General features: G+C 40.2%; 1 protein-coding gene across 1 annotated transcript in view; it reads left to right on the top strand.

The window, feature by feature from the left end:
• Positions 1-19,176, top strand: part of adgrl3.1 (adhesion G protein-coupled receptor L3.1) — an 87,181-nt gene extending 68,005 nt beyond the window's left edge. The window contains exons 16-24 of the mRNA XM_085459463.1: positions 1,814-1,880; positions 2,941-3,032; positions 7,005-7,173; positions 8,556-8,735; positions 9,887-9,980; positions 13,946-14,074; positions 14,689-14,706; positions 15,197-15,499; positions 16,483-19,176. Of these exons, the coding sequence (XP_085315589.1) occupies positions 1,814-1,880; positions 2,941-3,032; positions 7,005-7,173; positions 8,556-8,735; positions 9,887-9,980; positions 13,946-14,074; positions 14,689-14,706; positions 15,197-15,499; positions 16,483-17,126 (1,696 nt within the window). The 3' untranslated portion in view covers positions 17,127-19,176. The remainder of the gene's footprint in view (positions 1-1,813; positions 1,881-2,940; positions 3,033-7,004; positions 7,174-8,555; positions 8,736-9,886; positions 9,981-13,945; positions 14,075-14,688; positions 14,707-15,196; positions 15,500-16,482) is intronic.
• Positions 19,177-19,894: the final 718 nt, after the last annotated feature.

Genomic DNA, 19,894 nt, shown 5'->3' with positions numbered 1-19,894 from the left:
CTAAACACTAACAATGTGGACTTTGCACTGAAAGGCTACAGCTTTAGAGGTGTTTCATCCCTCAGCTGCTTATAAATGAGTCGCTCCGTGTTGAGGGTGAAAAATGACGTGTGGTTATAGATATAAATGATTCACCTTCTAAAATGCTCCCAGTCGCTGGTCATTTGGGGACCTTTTGTCGTTCTGACATTGCAGCTTTCCACAAGCTACACTCTACTCGACCAGCTCTGAAAGACGAGGGAAGGGTTGAATTTAGCAGTGTTTAACCATCAAGCCACACCAGTCCTCATGCCACTTAGATCAATATTTCATTGCCTGATGATCATTAAAACATGAGAGTCTCAGTGCCAAGCTTTGGGTGAATAATCACAAACAGAGTGTCGTAAAGGACCTGAGACAACTGCTGTGACTTTAAATGCAAAATGATGTGAAATATTTTGGGACAATGAAGCAGAGCTTATATGTAAAAGGTGCACATAACCAAAAATAAATGCATGAATATAATATTTTCAATATTTTCTTTTGTAATGTTGCATCCAGGCCATTAATGCTCTTGCTCGTCATGTCCTCGTGCCCCATGGGCCTTGTGGATCTGAAAAGTAAATGAAATTGGAAATTTTTAAAAAGCAGAAACGAACTTACACGATCCATTTATCAGCCCAGGCTTGAAAATGACACTGTGTATCATTTTTGACATAACACATTGAGACAAAACCTTTGAAAATATCATCTGCCATTCCTGCTGTGTCACCTTGTCACATAACACAGACTGTTCTTCTTCACAGTAGCCAGTGGCACTGAGTCTCATTCATGTACCGTAATGAAGGTGGCTACGAGTTAGCAAAGGAGCCCTAATGGAGGATACTGTGACACAGTCAGGGACCCATAATGGAGGGTTCTCTAATGTGGTGGAAATTGAAAGATTAATAATTCAAAAGCAGCTGGTCATGAATCAGTTGGCCATTTTGCTCCAGCCGTTTTTCTCTGGCACCTTTTTCGGCAACTAGTTGGGTCTGACCTCAGTGGAGGGCACTCTTTTTTTCTTCTTCTCCTTCCCCTGCTTGCTGCAGTTGATGAGTCAAGGTGTTTTGGGGTTATATAATTTTGCATACAGCAGTATATCTTTTACAACCAATCCTAACCTTGTGGTCCAAAATGATTGTATGTGTGTGTGTGTGTTTGTGGTTATATGTTCATGCGTGTCTTCTGAAAGTGTGCTTGTGTGCATATACACACTGAATGTGCATGCACTTGTGTCCCTCCTTTCTCCTTTAACCTCAACACAGCCATCCGCAGACTCCATAAATAGCCTCGTATGAGGTCTGCATCCATAACTCAGTATTCAAATGAACACAGTCATGTCATATTTTTGCGACTGCAGGATGTGGCCATGTCATATATCTGTGCCCTTAGGGAGAAGTAAAGCTTTATTTATCACAGGTGCTTATCCCTCGCTGTCTCCCCCCTCTGTGTGTGATGTATGTTCGAGGTGTGTGTATAGGCTATTTTCCTCCATCTTGCAACACCTTTCTTCCTGTTCTTCATCTCTTTCACTTTTTACATCCACCCCAGTTCTGTTTTGTCCTCGCTCTGTCGTGATGCATTTGATATACTGCGTGTCATAATGTGCTCCTTTTTTTTCCTCCAGCTTGCGTCCTGTCAGTGATTATATGTGTGAAACCGTGATGCATGTCCTATCCTCTGATTGCTACCCTACATCCATCTAAAGAACATGTTTTTTTAACCCCTTTATTCTTCCCAGCGTCCCTCGTGCGTGACGTCTCTCTCTGTCTCCGTCTCTCCCTGTCTCTAGGTGCTGGCTGCGATTGGATACTTACTTTATCTGGAGCTTCATAGGCCCTGCTACACTCATCATTATGGTGAGATGGACACACGTGGATACTCACACACCCTTGACTTAGCACTTCATCTATGAGTAGGTAGATCTATAGATGTTCGTGCAGCAGTGATGGCTCACATTAAGGTATTTGTTAATCTCCTACAAGGCTTGCCTGAGCTCCTCAGAAGTGCAAGTAAAAGTGGAAGCAACTCTATATGTCAACTTAATAACTCCCATTCATGGATTAACTCTCAGGCGGGCACGTACTCCTGCAACCTGGAAATCTTCGAAGGGGATATGGAGAGCAAGCCGCCGTGCGTCACACAGATTATGATAAAAACTCAGCAAGGTTATGTTGCTATTAGGCACTCATTTGTGTGCTGTTTTTCCTCCTGATCTAGCTGTTTTATTGCTTTGCCACCAAATTGAACATTAAACTGGAGAACAGAGTCTCCCGGGAAGTTTGAGCAATGCCAATGATTGATGTTTCATCAGTCATCAAAATGTTCAGAGAAGCAGGAACAGGCATCCTATCTCGAACAAGTAAACTACAACAGGAATAGAGTTTGATGATCAAGCAGACACACATACAAAGACATTTAAAGCAATGAGACGTATTCCCAGTAGCCTGTGAACCAATCCACTGTACTCATTTTTGAAATGTCAGGCAGGCTATCACAGATCTTGCAGGATGTACATGTGGGGAGCAGTTCAGGTGGGACTGCACTGTTATGACACCACACCTAGTGGTAATGTATACAGCCTCTGAGACCCAGTGTATCGCTTCAGACAGTCATTATTAAACCACCCTCTTTATGCATTAGTACTCCAATAGAACAGAACACATCTATGAGAATTGGGTTACCATTGTTACAATGATCCCGAACTGCTGAAATTTTCCCTGATGTTCAAGCTGCTGTATTTTGAGAACATAAAGGCTTGTTGATTGAGGGCCTGATAGGGTGTCCCTAAGCCAATTACTGTTGAAGAGGCAAATAAAGAATCACTCTTTGTGTGAGTGCTGTGGTGACATTGTGTCTTTAATTAGGCTACTTGCTGCAGAAAATTACCTTGTGTGATTTTATGTCTGTGTGTTTCAGCTGAATGTAATCTTCCTCGGCATCGCTCTTTATAAGATGTTCCATCATACGGCCATTCTCAAACCAGACTCTGGGTGTCTGGACAACATCAAGTAAGTTCTTCAATCCTGCTACTACACTTGTGCATCTGATTTGTGATTATGCATGCTTGTGTGAATAAAGCAGAAGGAATAGTTTGACATTTGGGAACTGTGCTTTTTTTTTTTTTTTGCAAAAGGGAGAACTAATAGAAGACAGATGTCTGTACAGTACAATCTATAAGCATTATTGTGAAAAAGACACAACAGTATTGTGAAACTGCCCTTTTTTCTTTATATTTTAAGAATCCAAACTTTCTCGGCATTTTTAAGGGGTCTTGAGCAATAGTTCTCCAAGCTTTCCAAAGGTCTTCCAATGCTTTTGCACTCATTTTTAATCCAGTCCTTGTACCTGACCATTTTCAGTTAAATGTTTAGTTTTTTTTTTAACATTGACTTATGAGTCATTTGAGCATAAACAGACTAATTCAAGGAATGAACTGGCATTCTCAAGATGATTCCCAAAGACTTCCAATGGTGTGCAGTGCGTCATGAAACAGGAAACTGGACAAGGGCAGAACAAAAGAAGTAGCAGGCCTAGAAAAACTATCTACAGCAAATAAATAGTAAAGTCAAGTCAAAAATACACCTGGCTGTTCATTTGATCCGTCGTTTATTATTTAAAGCTTTATCAGAAATGGTTTCGGTGCAAGGATAGTTTTCAAGAAGCAAGTCATAAGGAAAGGAAACAGAGAAAAGGCAGAAATTTGAAACATTAAACAATAACTGGCCTGAAAATCAGTGGCAACAGGTCTTAAGGTGTGGTGAATCAAAATTACACATTTTTTGTTCTAATCTTTATCAATATTTTCTGAGGATGTTCGCAGAAAAGTACAACAGTGTTTCTACAGTATGACCTGATTTTGATCCACCATCTGGAAAACTCCTGTTAGGAAACAGCTTCAGTTTACACCATGACAATGATCCCAAAGATACTGGCAGTGCATTAAAAGTATACCTGGATAGAGAAAAACATAATGAATGCTGTCAGTGATGGATTGGCCTCCCCAGAGCCCGGACCTCAACGTTATTGAAGCCGTGTGTGATCATCTTGACAGAGAACAGAAAAGAGCCAAAATCCAAAGAGCCTTCAATGTCATTCAAGAAGTCTGGAGAACTATTCCTGAAGACTAATTAAAGAATTAAAACTTGCATAAGAGAGTTCAGGCTATGTTAGAGAATAAAGGTCGGCGTAATGGATATTCACTTCACTTTGTACAAACGTCGTTTTCGCCTTTTATACTGTATGTGTGTTTGCACACGTTTCATTAAATCACTTCAACTATTCAACTTCTTCCTATTTCCTAGCAAAATACAGAGAAATGAGGCATAACTCTAAATTTTTGTGCAGTACTTTTGCTGCAGATGGTTAGCTTAGCTTAACATAAGACTCGAATAGGGTTGAAACACTAAGCCTGGCGCTGCCCAATGGTAACAAAAGCTACAAGTTGATACCTTTAGTTCAGTTAAAGCCTTTATGTTTTGTTGTTTGTATCATTTATATATAAGTGGAAGCATAAACACAAATTATGGAGGTAAGGTACAATACTATTTCTCAGGCAAGAGAGACACAATCTCTGAATTTATCGCATTGTTGGTTTCAGTTTGTTTTGTTTATGGAGTCAGCGAAAGGCTATAACATGCTAATTAGTGAGCATTAGAATGTTACCTTTGGACAGAACCAGGAGTATTGTTTTTACACTAAGCTCATTAGCTGCTGGCTCCGACTTCATCATGGCTGCACAAACACAAGAGTGGCATCAATCTTCACATTCATCTCTGCAAGAAAGTGAGCACATTTCCCAAAAAGTCGAACTATTCAATTAATTCTACATTTTTATGCTACCCTGTCGCATGGAGCGCCTTTCACCTTTATCTTACATAATTTTGAGATGCTACCCTCTAAATTCTTCAAATCATTATTCTCAGGCATGTCCCTATTATTCAAGAGACCCTTAGAGGGTGCCACTGAAATATGACTTCACTTCCATTAAATACTGAAACTCTTTCTACCAAGCTAACTAATCGGGATTGTGTCATTTCTTGTTCGAGTCCAGCTCAAGACAAAAAAGGCTCAGTCTAATTCAAACAATATGCCTTGGCTCAGAGTTCAACGCGTATCTGAGCTCAGAATTTATAATGTAAATCCCAAAAATGACTCGGTTCTCATATGATTTAAATATTACTGCCAATGGAGGCAGTTTTTAAGTAGGACTTCAAGCAGGAAGTGTTTCAGAAGCAAAGGCGAAGCCAGCTGATCTTTGCTTTAGTGCAGTTCAGGAAAAAGTACTCTAATAAGAAAAAATCTGATGAAAGATGGAAATCAAAGAATCGTTTAAAACACGATGCTTTGGATCTTTCCCCCCTCTTCTTAATGACTTTCCTTAGTCTTTCTGAGAACACTGAAGGCTGTCTAGATTTTAATCTATTTCACTTCATTAGTCATGTCTTATTGTGGTTCATTTATTCGTTAATCACCATCATGCTCTTTTTGTCTTATTTTTTTCTTCCTTTTGTTTTCTTTGTCTCTCTAACTCCAAGCCATCATAAGTTATCTTTGTTGTGGATTGGCTCTGGTAAGGCCACTCTCCAATCAGTGTTGTCTTCCTAGAGACATTTTGTTTGGTTTGCTTGTTATTCATGTGTCTGTGGAGTCTTCCTGTAGTCTATGCACACACCTAAATTAACCGTGAACCTGTCTTGTAAAATGGATTTCTTGTTCGTGTGTGATTTGTGAGGTCCTGTGACCTATAGACCTAATGTGCTATTGAAATATTATAAAGGTGAGATGTGAATTCATGGAAACAGAGCTGAGAGAGAAACCATGACTCAAGGGAACGCTGGAGGAAGAGGTGAAATGGTGGGATGGAAAAGAGAGATGAGCATACCCTTTATTGAAGAGGGTCGTCAGACGAGCTTTATTGGAGGTTCTGTCTCGCCTGAATGGTGCCACAGAGGGAAACATCGAATCAATCACCTTAGTCTCACTCACTTACTCTCCTCCTCTGTCTGTCTTCCTTCCTCATGACTCTCCTAATATCTCTCCCGCTGCGTTTTTTCACTCTCTCTATCTCCATTCCTGCTCTCTCTTTCCTTGCCGGTTTTCTTTGTCTCTATCACTTGTGTTAGAGGTGATCACTGCCCAGTCAGCCAATCAAATTAACAGCTATCATCTCGGCTCTGGCAGACACAACTCTATGACCTTTAGTGGGAAATGTCATTTATAATGGCCGTAATGTCCCTCTGCTTACTGCCCGATGAAGACACTCACGTGGACACGCGCGCACACACACACACACGCACGCACACGCATGCACACACACGTGCGCGCACACACACATTCTCAGACAAGGACTTACGATGCATACACATGCCTCCGCATGACCAAGTTTCTCTGACATTTGGCCTTTATGACTCACTTCTTCATAGCCTTTATTTGAAATGAAGGTTTGCAGCCTTAAAAACTTTTATCAAATCTACTCCCATTAAACTGTTATAGTCACAAGTGCGCTAACAGACTTCAGGACCTACTTCTGCCTGAAAATGATTTTTTACCTCCTGTCATATACTTTGACTGAGAAAGTTTGGCTGCAGCTTGGGAAAAGTGTGCTCGGTGAAGAATGCTTTTCTTCGTGATACCCGTGGCTGACGTCAGCTCGCTTATAACCTCTCCTCGCTCTCTGGAGATTGGATCTAAATGAAAAGATCCACTCGCACTGCCTCCTCTAAACCCTTTTATAAGGCTTTAATTCTTTTAAGCAAAACTCCCGCTGTTTCCTCCAGTCTACTCCTACAGTGTTGGGGCTCATAATGAACCCTTTCTAACCCCTCTATCGTCTCATGGTCCCTCATGCGTCAGCCTTGACTGATTAGTTTTTTCACCACGGGGGGAAAAGACAAACTTCTCATGTTTGAATTTCATTTGATAATGACACACAGTAACAGGACGAGCATCTCTCATTTTTCACTGTTTGTCTTCTCCTGTAGGTCCTGGGTGATCGGGGCCATAGCTCTGCTGTGTCTGCTCGGTCTGACCTGGGCGTTCGGGCTAATGTACATCAACGAGAGCACCGTGATCATGGCCTACCTTTTCACCATCTTCAACTCTCTGCAGGGCATGTTTATCTTCATCTTCCACTGCATACTGCAGAAAAAGGTGAGGCACAAAGCTAGACAGAAGCTGCCAGTGTGACAGACACATACAAACACACACAGAGGCACACATGCGAGCCAGAAACGATCAACAGGGACACCAAAAATATCTGCAGAGCTGTCACAGAGGTTTGATTGGTCATTCAGTATCCCTACTGCTCAATTCTCTCACCTTTTCATTCTTGCTACCTAACACTCTCTTTCGCTGTCACTGTCTGTCTTGCCTTGAGGCAGCAGGTAACAAACTGAGTTGCTTGTCTTACTTCTTCTAGCAGCAGCAAAGAAAGTTTTCCATCATCAGGCAGGGTCATCGCACCTGAAATAGCATATTATACACTTTGATAATATTCAGCTCTAATTGTTTTAAATATTGGACCCAGGAAGAGGACATGCATGAGTGTTTTGAAGTCTAATTGCCTGAAACTTGAAGTAATTTCCTCAAGTGAGTTTTATGATTTTATGACTCACATTAACACACGGTTCGCCTTTCAAGTCCTCTATAATTTAAAAAAACCCCAAAACAAACTCTTCAGTATATTTTTTGGGGTTTCCTTGGCCTAAAGGATTACTGGCATTTGTGAGCACATGTGTGTACTTTTTTTATACTTGAGTTATGTGTGGCTTCCAGGAAGAGCCTACACACACCGGGATACTTTTACAGTCTCCCACACACTGTCAGTGCCTGGGACTCCAGAAGAGGAGTAGGATATGGAAAGAAGATTCATCAAATGCTTAATACTCTCATCTGGCTGCCATCCCACAGACAATTTTTAGTTTCAAGTGCATGACCAGTAAACAAGTGTGGTGTGTGTGCACAGTATACTTAGGTATGTGCTAGGTCACGGGATCAGGTATCCAGAGAGATGTCCTCAGAACAATGATGAGGTTTTCTTTGGCTGCGACCCAACTTGGTTTCTCCCAAGATGCATGGAGCAACTCACCACACAGCTGTTCAAACAGAGCATGTGGCAATATATGCCTGCCAGTCCGACGAGCTTGTTAAAAAGCAATTACAGTCGTATTTGTTCTAACTTGATTGGGATCTAAATGCAGATGTTCTGTGTGTACAAGTGCATCACATCTCCCCCTAAGGAATATGTCCATTTTAGATGAATATGTGGCAGCTTGGGGAGGATGTTGATGGGGGAAAGTTTATGGAGCTAATCTTCTAATGTCTAAATTTATGGGTTTAGTGTTTGCACAAGGAAGTTGAGTAGAAGAAGAGTTTGTCTTTTCTTTCTCGGCCTGTCATCTTGAAAATATGCATCATTATGTGCAACGTCAAAGCAAAAACATCAATCAATTCCCCCTCTTTTGTACGCGCTGGCTGAGAGTGCATTTACAGTTTCTGACGCTTTTTTCCTCCTCCCACCATCTGGGGCCCAGGTGCGTAAAGAGTACGGCAAATGTCTGCGCACCCACTGCTGCAGCGGCAAGAGCGTGGAGACTTCTATATCCTCCTCCAGTAAAACCACCACCTCGCGGACCCCGGGCCGCTACTCCACAGGCTCACAGGTGAGCTTACCTGCCTGCACACCTGGACGCTACAGCACAGCAGATTCTCAGGTGAGGCCAGATAACGCCATGAGGGTTTTGGATCATCGCTGTTCACTTTCAACTCGTCTCATATTTTAGGCAAACACATTAAATGCGACTTTAAGTTGGAATGCCATTCGGTTTATTTTGGGGCTTTAAATTAGAGCTGCACCGATCAGTCGGCTAGTATATCCGATCAAGGGTATAGCCGATAGTGCACCTTAGACAACAAAAACAACTGTAATTGCTGTGCAGATATATTACTTCTGTGAAGCAAAATGTAATATCTTATAAGCTGTAAATGTATCTGGCTTCCTCATACTGCTAACTCAGTTGCCAGTAATCTACCAGTGTAGCCATCTGCCATGTACTCTTTTTCATAGTTCTGCCAATCCATTAGTAATTTCAGAACTCTCTTTTCTGCAATAAGAGCAAAGTCAGAGTAACTTTTGTTTAGCATTTATTAGCTCCAACTCTGACACGATCTGCCCAGCTCAGTTGGCATCATATACTGTTGTTGGCACTGTTTGCCAGTAAATGAAGAAGCTCAATATTGTGTCCAGTAACCTGGAGCACTCGATTATGGGTTTGTTGGAGTGGGAGTGATAGTAGGTTCAGTAACCTGATGTTGTATTGGAAAACATTGACTGTTTCAAAAACTTTTCTATGTTTTATTATGAGCAAAAATGGAAATTCTCCACGAAAGAAAGGTTAGAAAACATAGCATAGTAAAGAAAAATGCAATAGTCCAGTAAAATTACATTCAGTGCATCTCTACTTAAAATATGGATGTTTTGTTGAAAGTGTGAGATCCAAAACCCTGACTGTGACAGACAATGTTGCTTAAAAAATGTATATGGAGTACAAAAAACACTGATGTATGATTATTTTTCCCTACCTGTTTCTCTTTTGTCGGATGTTGCTTTGGGTTTTTTTCCCCATTTACTGCCTCTCCTGCACTAATTTGATCCTTTTTTTTTTTGCCAATCGCCTCCCATATATTATAACTTTCTCACTATATTTCTCTCCCTTCTTTGTTGTCGTGTCCTTTCTCCCTTGATCTGTTGCTGGCTCTTCCTTTGATTTCTTTTCCCTTGCATTTTATTGTTTCCCCTCTACAAATTTGCCCATACCGTCTCTACCCTTTTCTTTCTTTCTCGCTTCTTTTCTCATGCGTATAGAGTCGTATCAGGCGGATGTGGAATGACACTGTGAGGAAACAGGAGTCCTCCTTCATCACTGGAGACATCAACAGCTCTGCTACGCTCAACAGAGGTAACCACGGGATACCTACAATTTGCATCCTCATCACTGTCACCCTATCTGCTTTATTAATAGCGGGAGGCACAGGCAGCATACGCTGTCATTTAGCAAAGTAGCTGCGGTCCAGACTACCGATAATGGTATTTTGTTCTTGAAGATCGGAAGATTAGCAGGATAGTGTAAATATCGCTTACTTATTTTTGCTGCTTCAAAAGCTGCTTTTTCGCAGGAAGGAGAGGTCTGGGCAGGCTCCCGTCAAAACTGAAACTACTTTATTGTCACAATATTAAATCTACAGAGTGAAGCGCTAACTGTGCTGTAGCACCAATCTTCTTTTTGCAAGGACAGATGTTTCTTTAACTGCTGTAGGTTTGAATCCTTTAAGTTAGTATGTGTTAAGGACTTAAACTAAACACCATAACACCTTTGTTATAATACAGTGTGCTATGCAAATTAATGTTATATTTTTAGATGAATTCACAGCATTACTCATCACATAGCATCCCGTTTCATTTTAAGTAGAGCGAAACTTTTCAGGATTTGCACCTGAGAATTTGTATGCTATTGTAGTCTCAAACCTTTTAAATGAATAAGCCCAGTTCAGTGTATCCCTACTTTATTTAGAGCTGTGTATTGCAGTCCCTTCAGAGTAGGACAGTGTAATGGACTGTAGGAATGAACTCAATGGGTATGGCTATCCGAGGGCTAGGGTAATGAGGGCATAGATACCCAAATGGCCACACAGTTTGAAATACGTGCACACACACACACACACACACACACACACACACACACACACACACACACGAGAACACATGCTGCCATTTGTTAGACTCTAAGCTGAGGTGTGGCCCCTCACTTTCTTCAGGCCACTAATAAGCTGTTAGCATGACAGATTGATACTAAAGCAGACATGGTGCGTGTCAGCGCTTGAATTATCACACACTTAGTGAGGCAGGGCTTAAGACTCCCGCACCTCCTCCTTCCCTCACACTTTAAAGAATGCCACACGGAGCTACTTAGCCAGTAGATGTTGAAATAACTACATACTTTGACTTATTGGATAACGGTGGAATGGAATAAATTGGATTGTCAGATAAGAGACCGACTTCTTGTTATGCCCAGGTCATTTAAGTTATAATGAAGAAGAGAGACCTACACAGCAATGACCAAAAAAAAAAAGGTTCTGTGGTATGCTCAGGAATAGAGGAGTCAGTTGTTAGTATGTGGCTGTTTTTCATTTTAGTGAAACTCAAACACTCTATGATATTCTCAATTAATTCAAAATGTAGCTGTTACTTAATGTAAAAAAAGATTTAAAAAAGGGGGGTGTGGGTTGCAAATCAAAGGTATGCACTTCATCTGGAACCCTAGCAGTAAAAGATAATTGTCTATCAGCTAATACTGTTTTCACATGTGTATTTAATAAACTCTGACAGTACCAGCTTACAATAACAGAGTCAGACTAAAGAAGCTGTACACTGAAAAAAATTGATTGGCCATCTCTTGGATTTATGTAAGCATCTTGTGTGTATTTAACACAATTGCCTTATGCTTTAAAGTTAAGTGTAACTATATAGTGTAGAAACTACATTATATGCAGAGAGGCTAGATTAAATTCTTCATATCATGTTCGAGTGAAGTAAGTCAATAATATAGCAATGTTAAATCTTGCGACACTGCACAGGATTTCATGCCCCAGCCCCCCTGCAACCAGGATAAAGATAGGAGGATGGTAGTTGTTGTAGATCCATTCAATTTTTATGGTAACCAGACTCTAGACTTTGTTGAACATTATGTAATATGAAGACAACATGTAGTATTTAAGTGACCGAGTAGTACTGGGGTAAAAGTTATTGAATAGTGTTAAAATAAAATGACAAAATTGTGAAGGATTAAAATATTCCAAGAGCTTTAACTTACTTCATCTAAACATGTTTCAATCGCGTTGTATCAACACAAAATGCACAGGGTTATTGAATATGAATAAGTTGTGTTGATTTAACTCAGTTGTTTAAGTTTCTGCCAAAGCAAAACATTTGTGTGCAACCAGTGTCCACTATTGAATTAAGTAAATCCAACAAGGCCTTTTTTCAGTGTAGTTATATTACTTAGTGTATGTGGCAACACTTTCACAGAGTCTGTTGTAAAACAGGCGTATCACTGAGCTACATGCCACATTGATTGTTTGGAGGCTTGACCAGAAGGAGAAAAAAAAGGGAATCATTTTCTCTTTGGTTCATTTGTGCAGTAACAACATTAGGAGATGCTATACACACATTTTCAAGCAACCTAAATTTTTTGTCATGGCCAACTAAACACCTTACGTAAGCCAGAAACTAGGAAGGTTAAAGTAAGGCAATATATATTATATATATATATATTTACACATGTACATGTGTATATATATATATATACACACACACACGTTCTGGAAATCTACAGATGACATCCGCAAAACTAAGATCAACAATAGTTCCAGTAGCTTGAGACTAATGACGTCACGTCACATAATCAACCAGTAAATAACTCATGCATTCACGTAGCGGTGGCTGACTTTTGGCAGCACCGAGAAAAGGAGGGATCAGTTCAAGTAATTAAAGATAACAGATCCTTAACGTGATTTTCATTTCAGTGTGTCCAGCTATGACAAATTTCCCTCCACCTTTACCATTTTGCAGCAGATTGATGTGTCAGAGCTTACAATTTCTTACGCCGCCGTAATTTGTAGTTTTGATGAATAATTTGTGTAGTCATACATTTGAAAGGATCTAGAATGCATATATTCCCCTTTTTTGAATATTATGACAATATATGACTTATGTAGTTCTTAAATGCTGGGTTATAATGGCATAGGAATCATAAGTTTATAGTTTACATTGTGTAGAAATGAGAAAAAAATGCCTTAGGGAAGTAAAAAATTGCTGTGCCCCTATATTTTTCATAGATTTACTAGCCTTTAGACATGATTTTACTGGGTACGGGATGCATCCGTAGATGTAGCTAGTTTACATAACCATAAGTTCAGATCCCACACAGTCAGTGACAACTGTATAATATTAGCAAGATTGCATTTGAAGCCGCTAGAAAGAGCAGAAAAGAAAAGCAAAAAGAAAAACTGCATGATGCAGACTCTCCACTAGGTCGTCACATACACAGTGGTTGGTCATGTATAATGCCATCTCTGCACCTCATTAGTGGTGCTGCTAAGGTACTAAAAGGAAAAGAAAACTGATAAAGATAATTATTTCTTATCATGTTTTGCTTTGAGTTTATGCTGAAACCACAGAGATATTTGAACCTGTTTTTCCCCTCTCTGTTTTAAAGCTATATGACATGCACAGACAGCAGTAGCACAGCCTGCTTCATACAGTGTCGATAGCATCATGAGGATGAATGCATAAGAGCTGTTGTGCCCATTTGTTGCCTGTATTTTTTGCATTGTCTTAATGTGTATATGAGCAGTCTCTCAGAAAATGCACTGAAAACACTTTCTGTGGCCCCTTTGTCCATTAACTGTCCTGTAGTCATGCTTCTCTGCTCAAGCGTATTGAACTGCAGCACAGTCTGCTCCAAGCTATGGCACTCTCTCTTTGTCTCTCTCTCTCTCTCTCTGTCTCCTTCTCCCTTTCCCTCCCTCAGCCTGTATGCAATGGCTGCAAGAATGACTTGTCAAGCTTTTTCTTGCCTTTCTCCCTGAACTGTTAGCCTGTTTGATTTACTTGTCCTCTTCTCTCCCTCTTTCTTCCACACACTCACTCTCCATCTCGCTCTCCCTTCTTCTTTTTTCCTTCTTGCTTACTTCCACTCTGCAATGGCTACATGTTCTCTCCTTTAACCTCTATCTCCACTCTGTTTTTTTTCTCCTGAGTGCTTCTCTCTTTTTCTCTCTTGACTTGGCTGTTGCTTTTCCTCTCTCCTCCTCTCTCGACTTGGCTATTGCTTTTCCTCTCTCTTTCTCTATCTGCCTGTACCAGGAGCCATGGCTAATCATCTTATAACTAATGCTCTCCTTCGTCCCCATGGTACTAACAATCCTTATAACACGCTCCTGGGGGACTCGGCAGTCTATAACAACCCAGCTGTGGGCATGTACAACACCCAAGGTGTGGCTGATGTTCCATTTATGAACAACATTTTTAAATGTAGCATAGAGTTGCTTCATTTTATCTATTTATTGATTTAGTTTGCATGGTTCTTTCAGTTTAAAAGGTGCTTTCTATTTTGATGCATGCATGTTATGGTTCCCAAGTGAGATGATCAATGACACTGAACTGTACATATATGCATACAACTCTATCTAAATTACTATTTGCAGATTTGCTATATCTTAAAAAAGCTACTTGTGAACCATGAAATATTTCTTATATATTACATTTTATATGAATGTTAGATTTACTTTTATTTTTATTTTTACATGCATGTGTCATTTTGGCCTTGTGTTGCTTGTGCAACAGCATGTGTCTGCATAAGCTTAATATCTACATTTATAGCATTTTAAATATGATTCTTATGCTGTTTCTTTCTCTGTCTTTATAACAAAGCACAGATATTTTGTTCTGTAATGATTATGTAAGATTTTTGTGTTTAAAATTTGTCAACTTGCCTTTAGTTGTTGAGCAATTGTTGATGTAACGGTGGCTGAAATGTGTTTCTGTCAATGTCTAAATTCACATCTGTGTTTCTCTTCTCTCTCTCTCTCCCTCATGCTGTCCATTAGCACCATACCGAGACACAAGTATGGACTACATTATTACTCAAACTACTTCAGCTACATAATTATTTTCTTGAATTTAAAGCAATTTAATGTTTTAAATCCAACCTATGCAAAACCTTTTTTCCCCAAAAAGTTTTCCAGTCGATATACAGTATCTATAGTATTAGTCGACCAGCAGGGAGATGAGATGTGATAATAACTCCTGTATAATTACTAGAAGTTCTACTTAAAACATTTTTCAGTGAAATTTTAACTTTTCTTTTTGTATTGTTGTAGTGCTAGCAGCAATTGAAAAAGAAGAGTACTTATGAAGATTCTCCTTAATGAATTATGGACGCTTGAAGCATTTTTCTTTCCAAGAAATTTATCATTGCTAATTTTTAATCCTCAATTCACAGCACCCACTACGATGTGAAACAATAATTAAAATCTTTCATTTGTAAAAAAACCACTTGGGAGTTGTTTTTTTCTTACATCTTAATAATTAGCACTTTTTAAAATTGTTTCTCAGAGGGCATCCTGAACAACGCAAGAGACTCCAGTGTTATGGATACACTCCCTCTTAATGGTAACCATGCCAACAACTACAGCATGGCGAGCAGTGAGTACTTGAGCGACTGTGTCCAGATCCTCGACCGTAGCGCCGGCTACGGCACCCACGGCAACCACAAGGAGACAACTCTAGAGAAGAAGATCCTCAAGGAGCTGACGTCCAACTATATCCCATCTTACCTCAACAATCATGAGAGAGCAACCACGGAGCGCAATCACAACCTCATGAACAAACTGGTGAACAGCAGCATGGCCAATGGAGGTGAATGTGGTTTCATTTATATAATTGAAGGTTGAATTGAACAGATGTAAATATTTCGATTTATTAAGTGGCACTGCTTGTTAACTCACTACAACAAAAATAGTCTTAGAGTAATTATAAATGCGTGTAAACACTTTTTATTTGTTTCTGTGGGTGAATGAGTAGAATCTGGGTTTTTATCTGGTTACAATGATTTATGCAGACAGGTGATTATTAAACTGAATTAAGCAAAAGCCTGTCATTTATAATGATTTGCAGTAACCCTTCCTTCTGAGGGTTCAGGTGAACTCAACAAAACAGCACAATAGAAGTGGTGAGCAACATATTAAAATCTACAATAATTATTATTTCTAACCGTTCGCAGACAGCTTAAACAACTGCGACATATTATCACAGCTGATATGTCAATACCAAACTTTTACACTTTTGGCAGCTATTGTGAAGCGTAGATTTACCTGAAGTTGATCCTTTTTCCTTTTGCTTTGCCTGTGTGACATTTGGTAGTGGGCAGATCTAGCAGACAGTAGTTTTTTTTGGGGGGGGGGGTTTGGTTTTTTTTACTGGATAACAGACATATGATGCTGGCGAAAATTGCACTGTTGAAAGTGGTGAGCTCAAGTAAAACTGTAATTTCGAAAGCAAGACAACCTGGACAATGACATCAAATGAGCTGACATCCTTTAAATCGCTCTCTTTGGGTCCGGTGTCACATAGCAGGACTAATTTAATCTGTTGTTAATTTCTGAAAATTAGAGTGGGGACTTTAAACTTCACAGAGTGAATGGGTTAAATGCAGAGAGGAATTTCCCCACGGGGGTCAATAAAGTATACAATTTAAAAAATTTAATACTTGTTTTACTAGTAATGCTAAAGTTTCTGCCTTGGGTAGCAGTGGCAGTGCTTTTTGTTCAAAATGATTTAACGTCAGTGGGCTAACATGTTGAGATGTGTGGTGTAATATGATTCTTGCCTGGTTCTTCCAGGGAGCCTGGCAGGGGGCAGCAGCAGCAGCAGCAGCAGTGGAGTTGGTGGATGTGTGGGAGGCAGTAAAGAGGACAATGGCCCCATGGTACTAGACAACTCTGTAGCCTTCCCCCATGAGGAGAACCTGGGTTTGGAGATTATCAGAGAGGAGTCCAATGCACCTCTCCTGCCGCCACGGCCTCCTCCGCCAGACAGCCACCCCCCGCCGCCGCCGCCACCTCACAGTTTCTCCCGGCCACGGCGCATTCCTCAAGAGACCAGCGAGAGCTTTTTTCCCCTGCTGACAAACGAGCACACTGATGAGCACACGCACTCACCAAACCACAGAGACTCACTCTACACCAGCATGCCAGTGCTGACGGACCTCCCAGATGGGCAGATGAATGGTTTAACAGACGGAGAGGAAGACAGCTCCGGGGAGCTACAGCCCTGTAAGAGTGCTACTGCTCCTGAACTGGATGATGTCTATTATAAGAGCATGCCAAACTTGGGCTCCAGGAATCACCTTCACGAGCTGCAGAGCTACTACCACATGGGCCGTGGTGGCAGTGATGGATATATGGTCTCTGGGAGCAAGGATGAGTCCGATTCATCACCCGAGGAGCCGCCTGTAGACCCTTCTCACCTGGTTACCAGTCTATAGAGGCAGTCGAGACTTCTGTCCCTCCCCAGCCCACCTTTACACTTTCAACCTTTCAGTGAAAACATTCTGTGTTGTTGACTGACAGACTGAGCTGGCCCGACCCTGGATTGAGGTACTGTGTGTAACATTAACGGCGGCCCATGACAATATGATTGAGACATCACTGGCCAGTTAAAAGCAGGGATTGAATGTACTGTCATAAAAGGTGCAGACTGAGAGGGCAGCTCTAAAAGACTTTTTGTGAACATCAAGCCAGAATGGAATGTTTGAACTCAGAACAGAAAAGGAACGGGGAGGGATTCTGTAATTTTACCGTACCTGTTACTTTTATTTGGAATCTTCGGATTGACCGTAGCCCTACAAGTTTACCAATATGGACCTCTAGCAGATTATAGCATATAGTCTCCACTACCACCACAACAGGGCCCAGGCCCCCCAGCCCTGGGTGAAAAGAGCTGCCTGTCTGTTTGTCTGTATGTCTGTCTGTCTGTCTAACTCTTAAAGACGCATACGTTGGATGACGTTTCCACGACAATAAAGGGTAGAGCAGGACGTCAGACTCTGGTGTTCACAGCATAAACTGGCCCCAAAGAAGCACCGCTACCTGCCAATCAAGTGAAGGATGTATGATATATGCCCTCACTAACAATCACCCAAAAAAAAGAAAAAAAAAAAAAAGAAAAGAAAAGAAAAAGAACCACTGATATTATTTGGGCGGCTGAACTGTAACCATATCAAACTGATGTTCGAAGTTCTCTTCCTGTTCGTATCTGCTAAACTGGAGTTGTGTCTGGGCTGGTGTAACATTCCTGCAAGTCGTAGTGACAGCGGCTACTGTGTATTTCACTGAAAACAAAGAAGGAAGATCATATTACAACAGACTGAAGTGAAAAAAAAAGTTCTGTTTCTTCTCCTTTCTTCTGTAAAAGTTTTCCGTTATCAAAGGATTATGAAGAAATCACAAACTGTTTCTATGTATTGTACAGAATCCAGATACAGATACAAATGTTGCATATGACCAAGTCTTTTATTTTATAATCCTAAGTTGCAAACCTTTTGTGTGTGAAAACGTTCTGAAATGCAATGATATGTTCTGTTCACGAGAGGACTGCAGAACGAGCAAGAAACAATCTTTCATGTCACTCTCTCGTAATGCAGAGGCGGTCAAGCACCCCTTAATTAATACGCATATACCCTACGCACACTTCATCCTGGTCCTTTTTATAGCAACACCACTGTCACGTACATTTTGCAAATTAGTTGTTACTATATACTTTGCCACTTGTGTAGATTTAAACCAAGCAGGAAACTGAAGTAGTTAAGAGACGAAGGAAGCGATTACTATGGAAATGCTACATTTTAGACTTTTGATGGAAGAGGATCTCATCTCATTTTGACCCTGCGCGAGGGGCCTCGGTGTGAAAAATTACAAAGACGCCAGATTTAAGACGTAGCACAAAAATAGTTTTTAAAAACATATCCTCTGCCAAATATTCTAGCAACTGATAATAACTTACAGTGCTGTTTGAGGTCTTATTGTACAGAAAAATGCTCAGAGAATCTACTATTTTACAAAGGGGTCAGTCTTACCAATGAAATATCATGGCTACACCATATTTGTGTACTGAAAATGTGAAAAATCTGCACACAAGAGCACTGTCCAATGTGGAAAGCCAATGTTTACTTATTTAGCAGGAAAATGAATAAGTGTATGAAGTGTAGCTTGCACATGTATTCCACAAACCCCGCCATGTCCCCAAGAGAGAAATTATTTATTTATCAGTTTATTGGTTTAAATACAGCAAAACAAGCTCAGAGGAAAGAAAGCTGGCAGGAGTAAATAAAGTGGCACTGGGTTTGTTTTTTTTAATTTTTTTAATTTTTGGGGTTTTTCATTTCTTTTTTTAAATTATTATGATCTTGATTATTATTACAATATTACTGCTAATTATTTATTCTTTTTGTATGGGTTCCACGTTGAATGATCTCATAACTAATATTTGTTGTAACAGTGAAAGTTGTTTGCCAACAAATAAATTACTGACATAGCTTTGCGGGTTTCTGCCTCTTGAGTGTTTTCAGTGATTATGCTGAAATTAAACACAAACACAGAGTTAAACCCATCACTGTTTTCACTTCAGATGTGTGTTTCTGACCATTTGGTGAGACTGAGTATGCAAACATCTCGCTGCATGCATTTGGATCTGGTTCTCAGGTGAAATTCTGCTTTTTCGATCTGTCAGAACAGCTTCTGCCAGTTAAAGCTTTTGCGTGCCATAGCTGAGTGTGTGGGAAGTTTACAGAATCATATTAGGCAATTTATTTTTGAAGACTTCTTTCTGTCAGTGAATACATTAGTTCTCCATTGTTTGGAGATTAACATATATTTACATATTCTATACATATAAAGGACTGAACCTCAAGGGTAATGTGATTGGTGAATAATTACTTTCACAAAAACTAAGTGTGATATGAACCTCTGCAAGTAACCCATGGTGATCACGCTACCAGCAGAAACTCACTGCTGCACATTTTCTCTCCCTGTCTATCAAAGTGGAAATCAGTTAATATTTTAAATTGGTCCGGCTTTCTTCCAAGTTTATTCGGTCCATACTAGAGATGGACCGATCCAATATTACGTATCGGTATCGGTCCGATACTGACCTAAATTACTGGATCGGATATTGGAGAAAAATAAAAAATGTAATCCGATCCATTAAATATCACGAAAGCACCTCACAAAACTTGCAACACGCCGTAACTCACCT

This window comes from Copadichromis virginalis, linkage group LG6 (genome assembly GCF_057382275.1).
Source record: "Copadichromis virginalis isolate Kocher_CV1m ecotype Utaka linkage group LG6, C_Virginalis_male_GT1.1, whole genome shotgun sequence".
Lineage (NCBI taxonomy): Eukaryota > Metazoa > Chordata > Actinopteri > Cichliformes > Cichlidae > Copadichromis > Copadichromis virginalis.
This window is presented reverse-complemented; position numbering and strand designations above follow the sequence as displayed.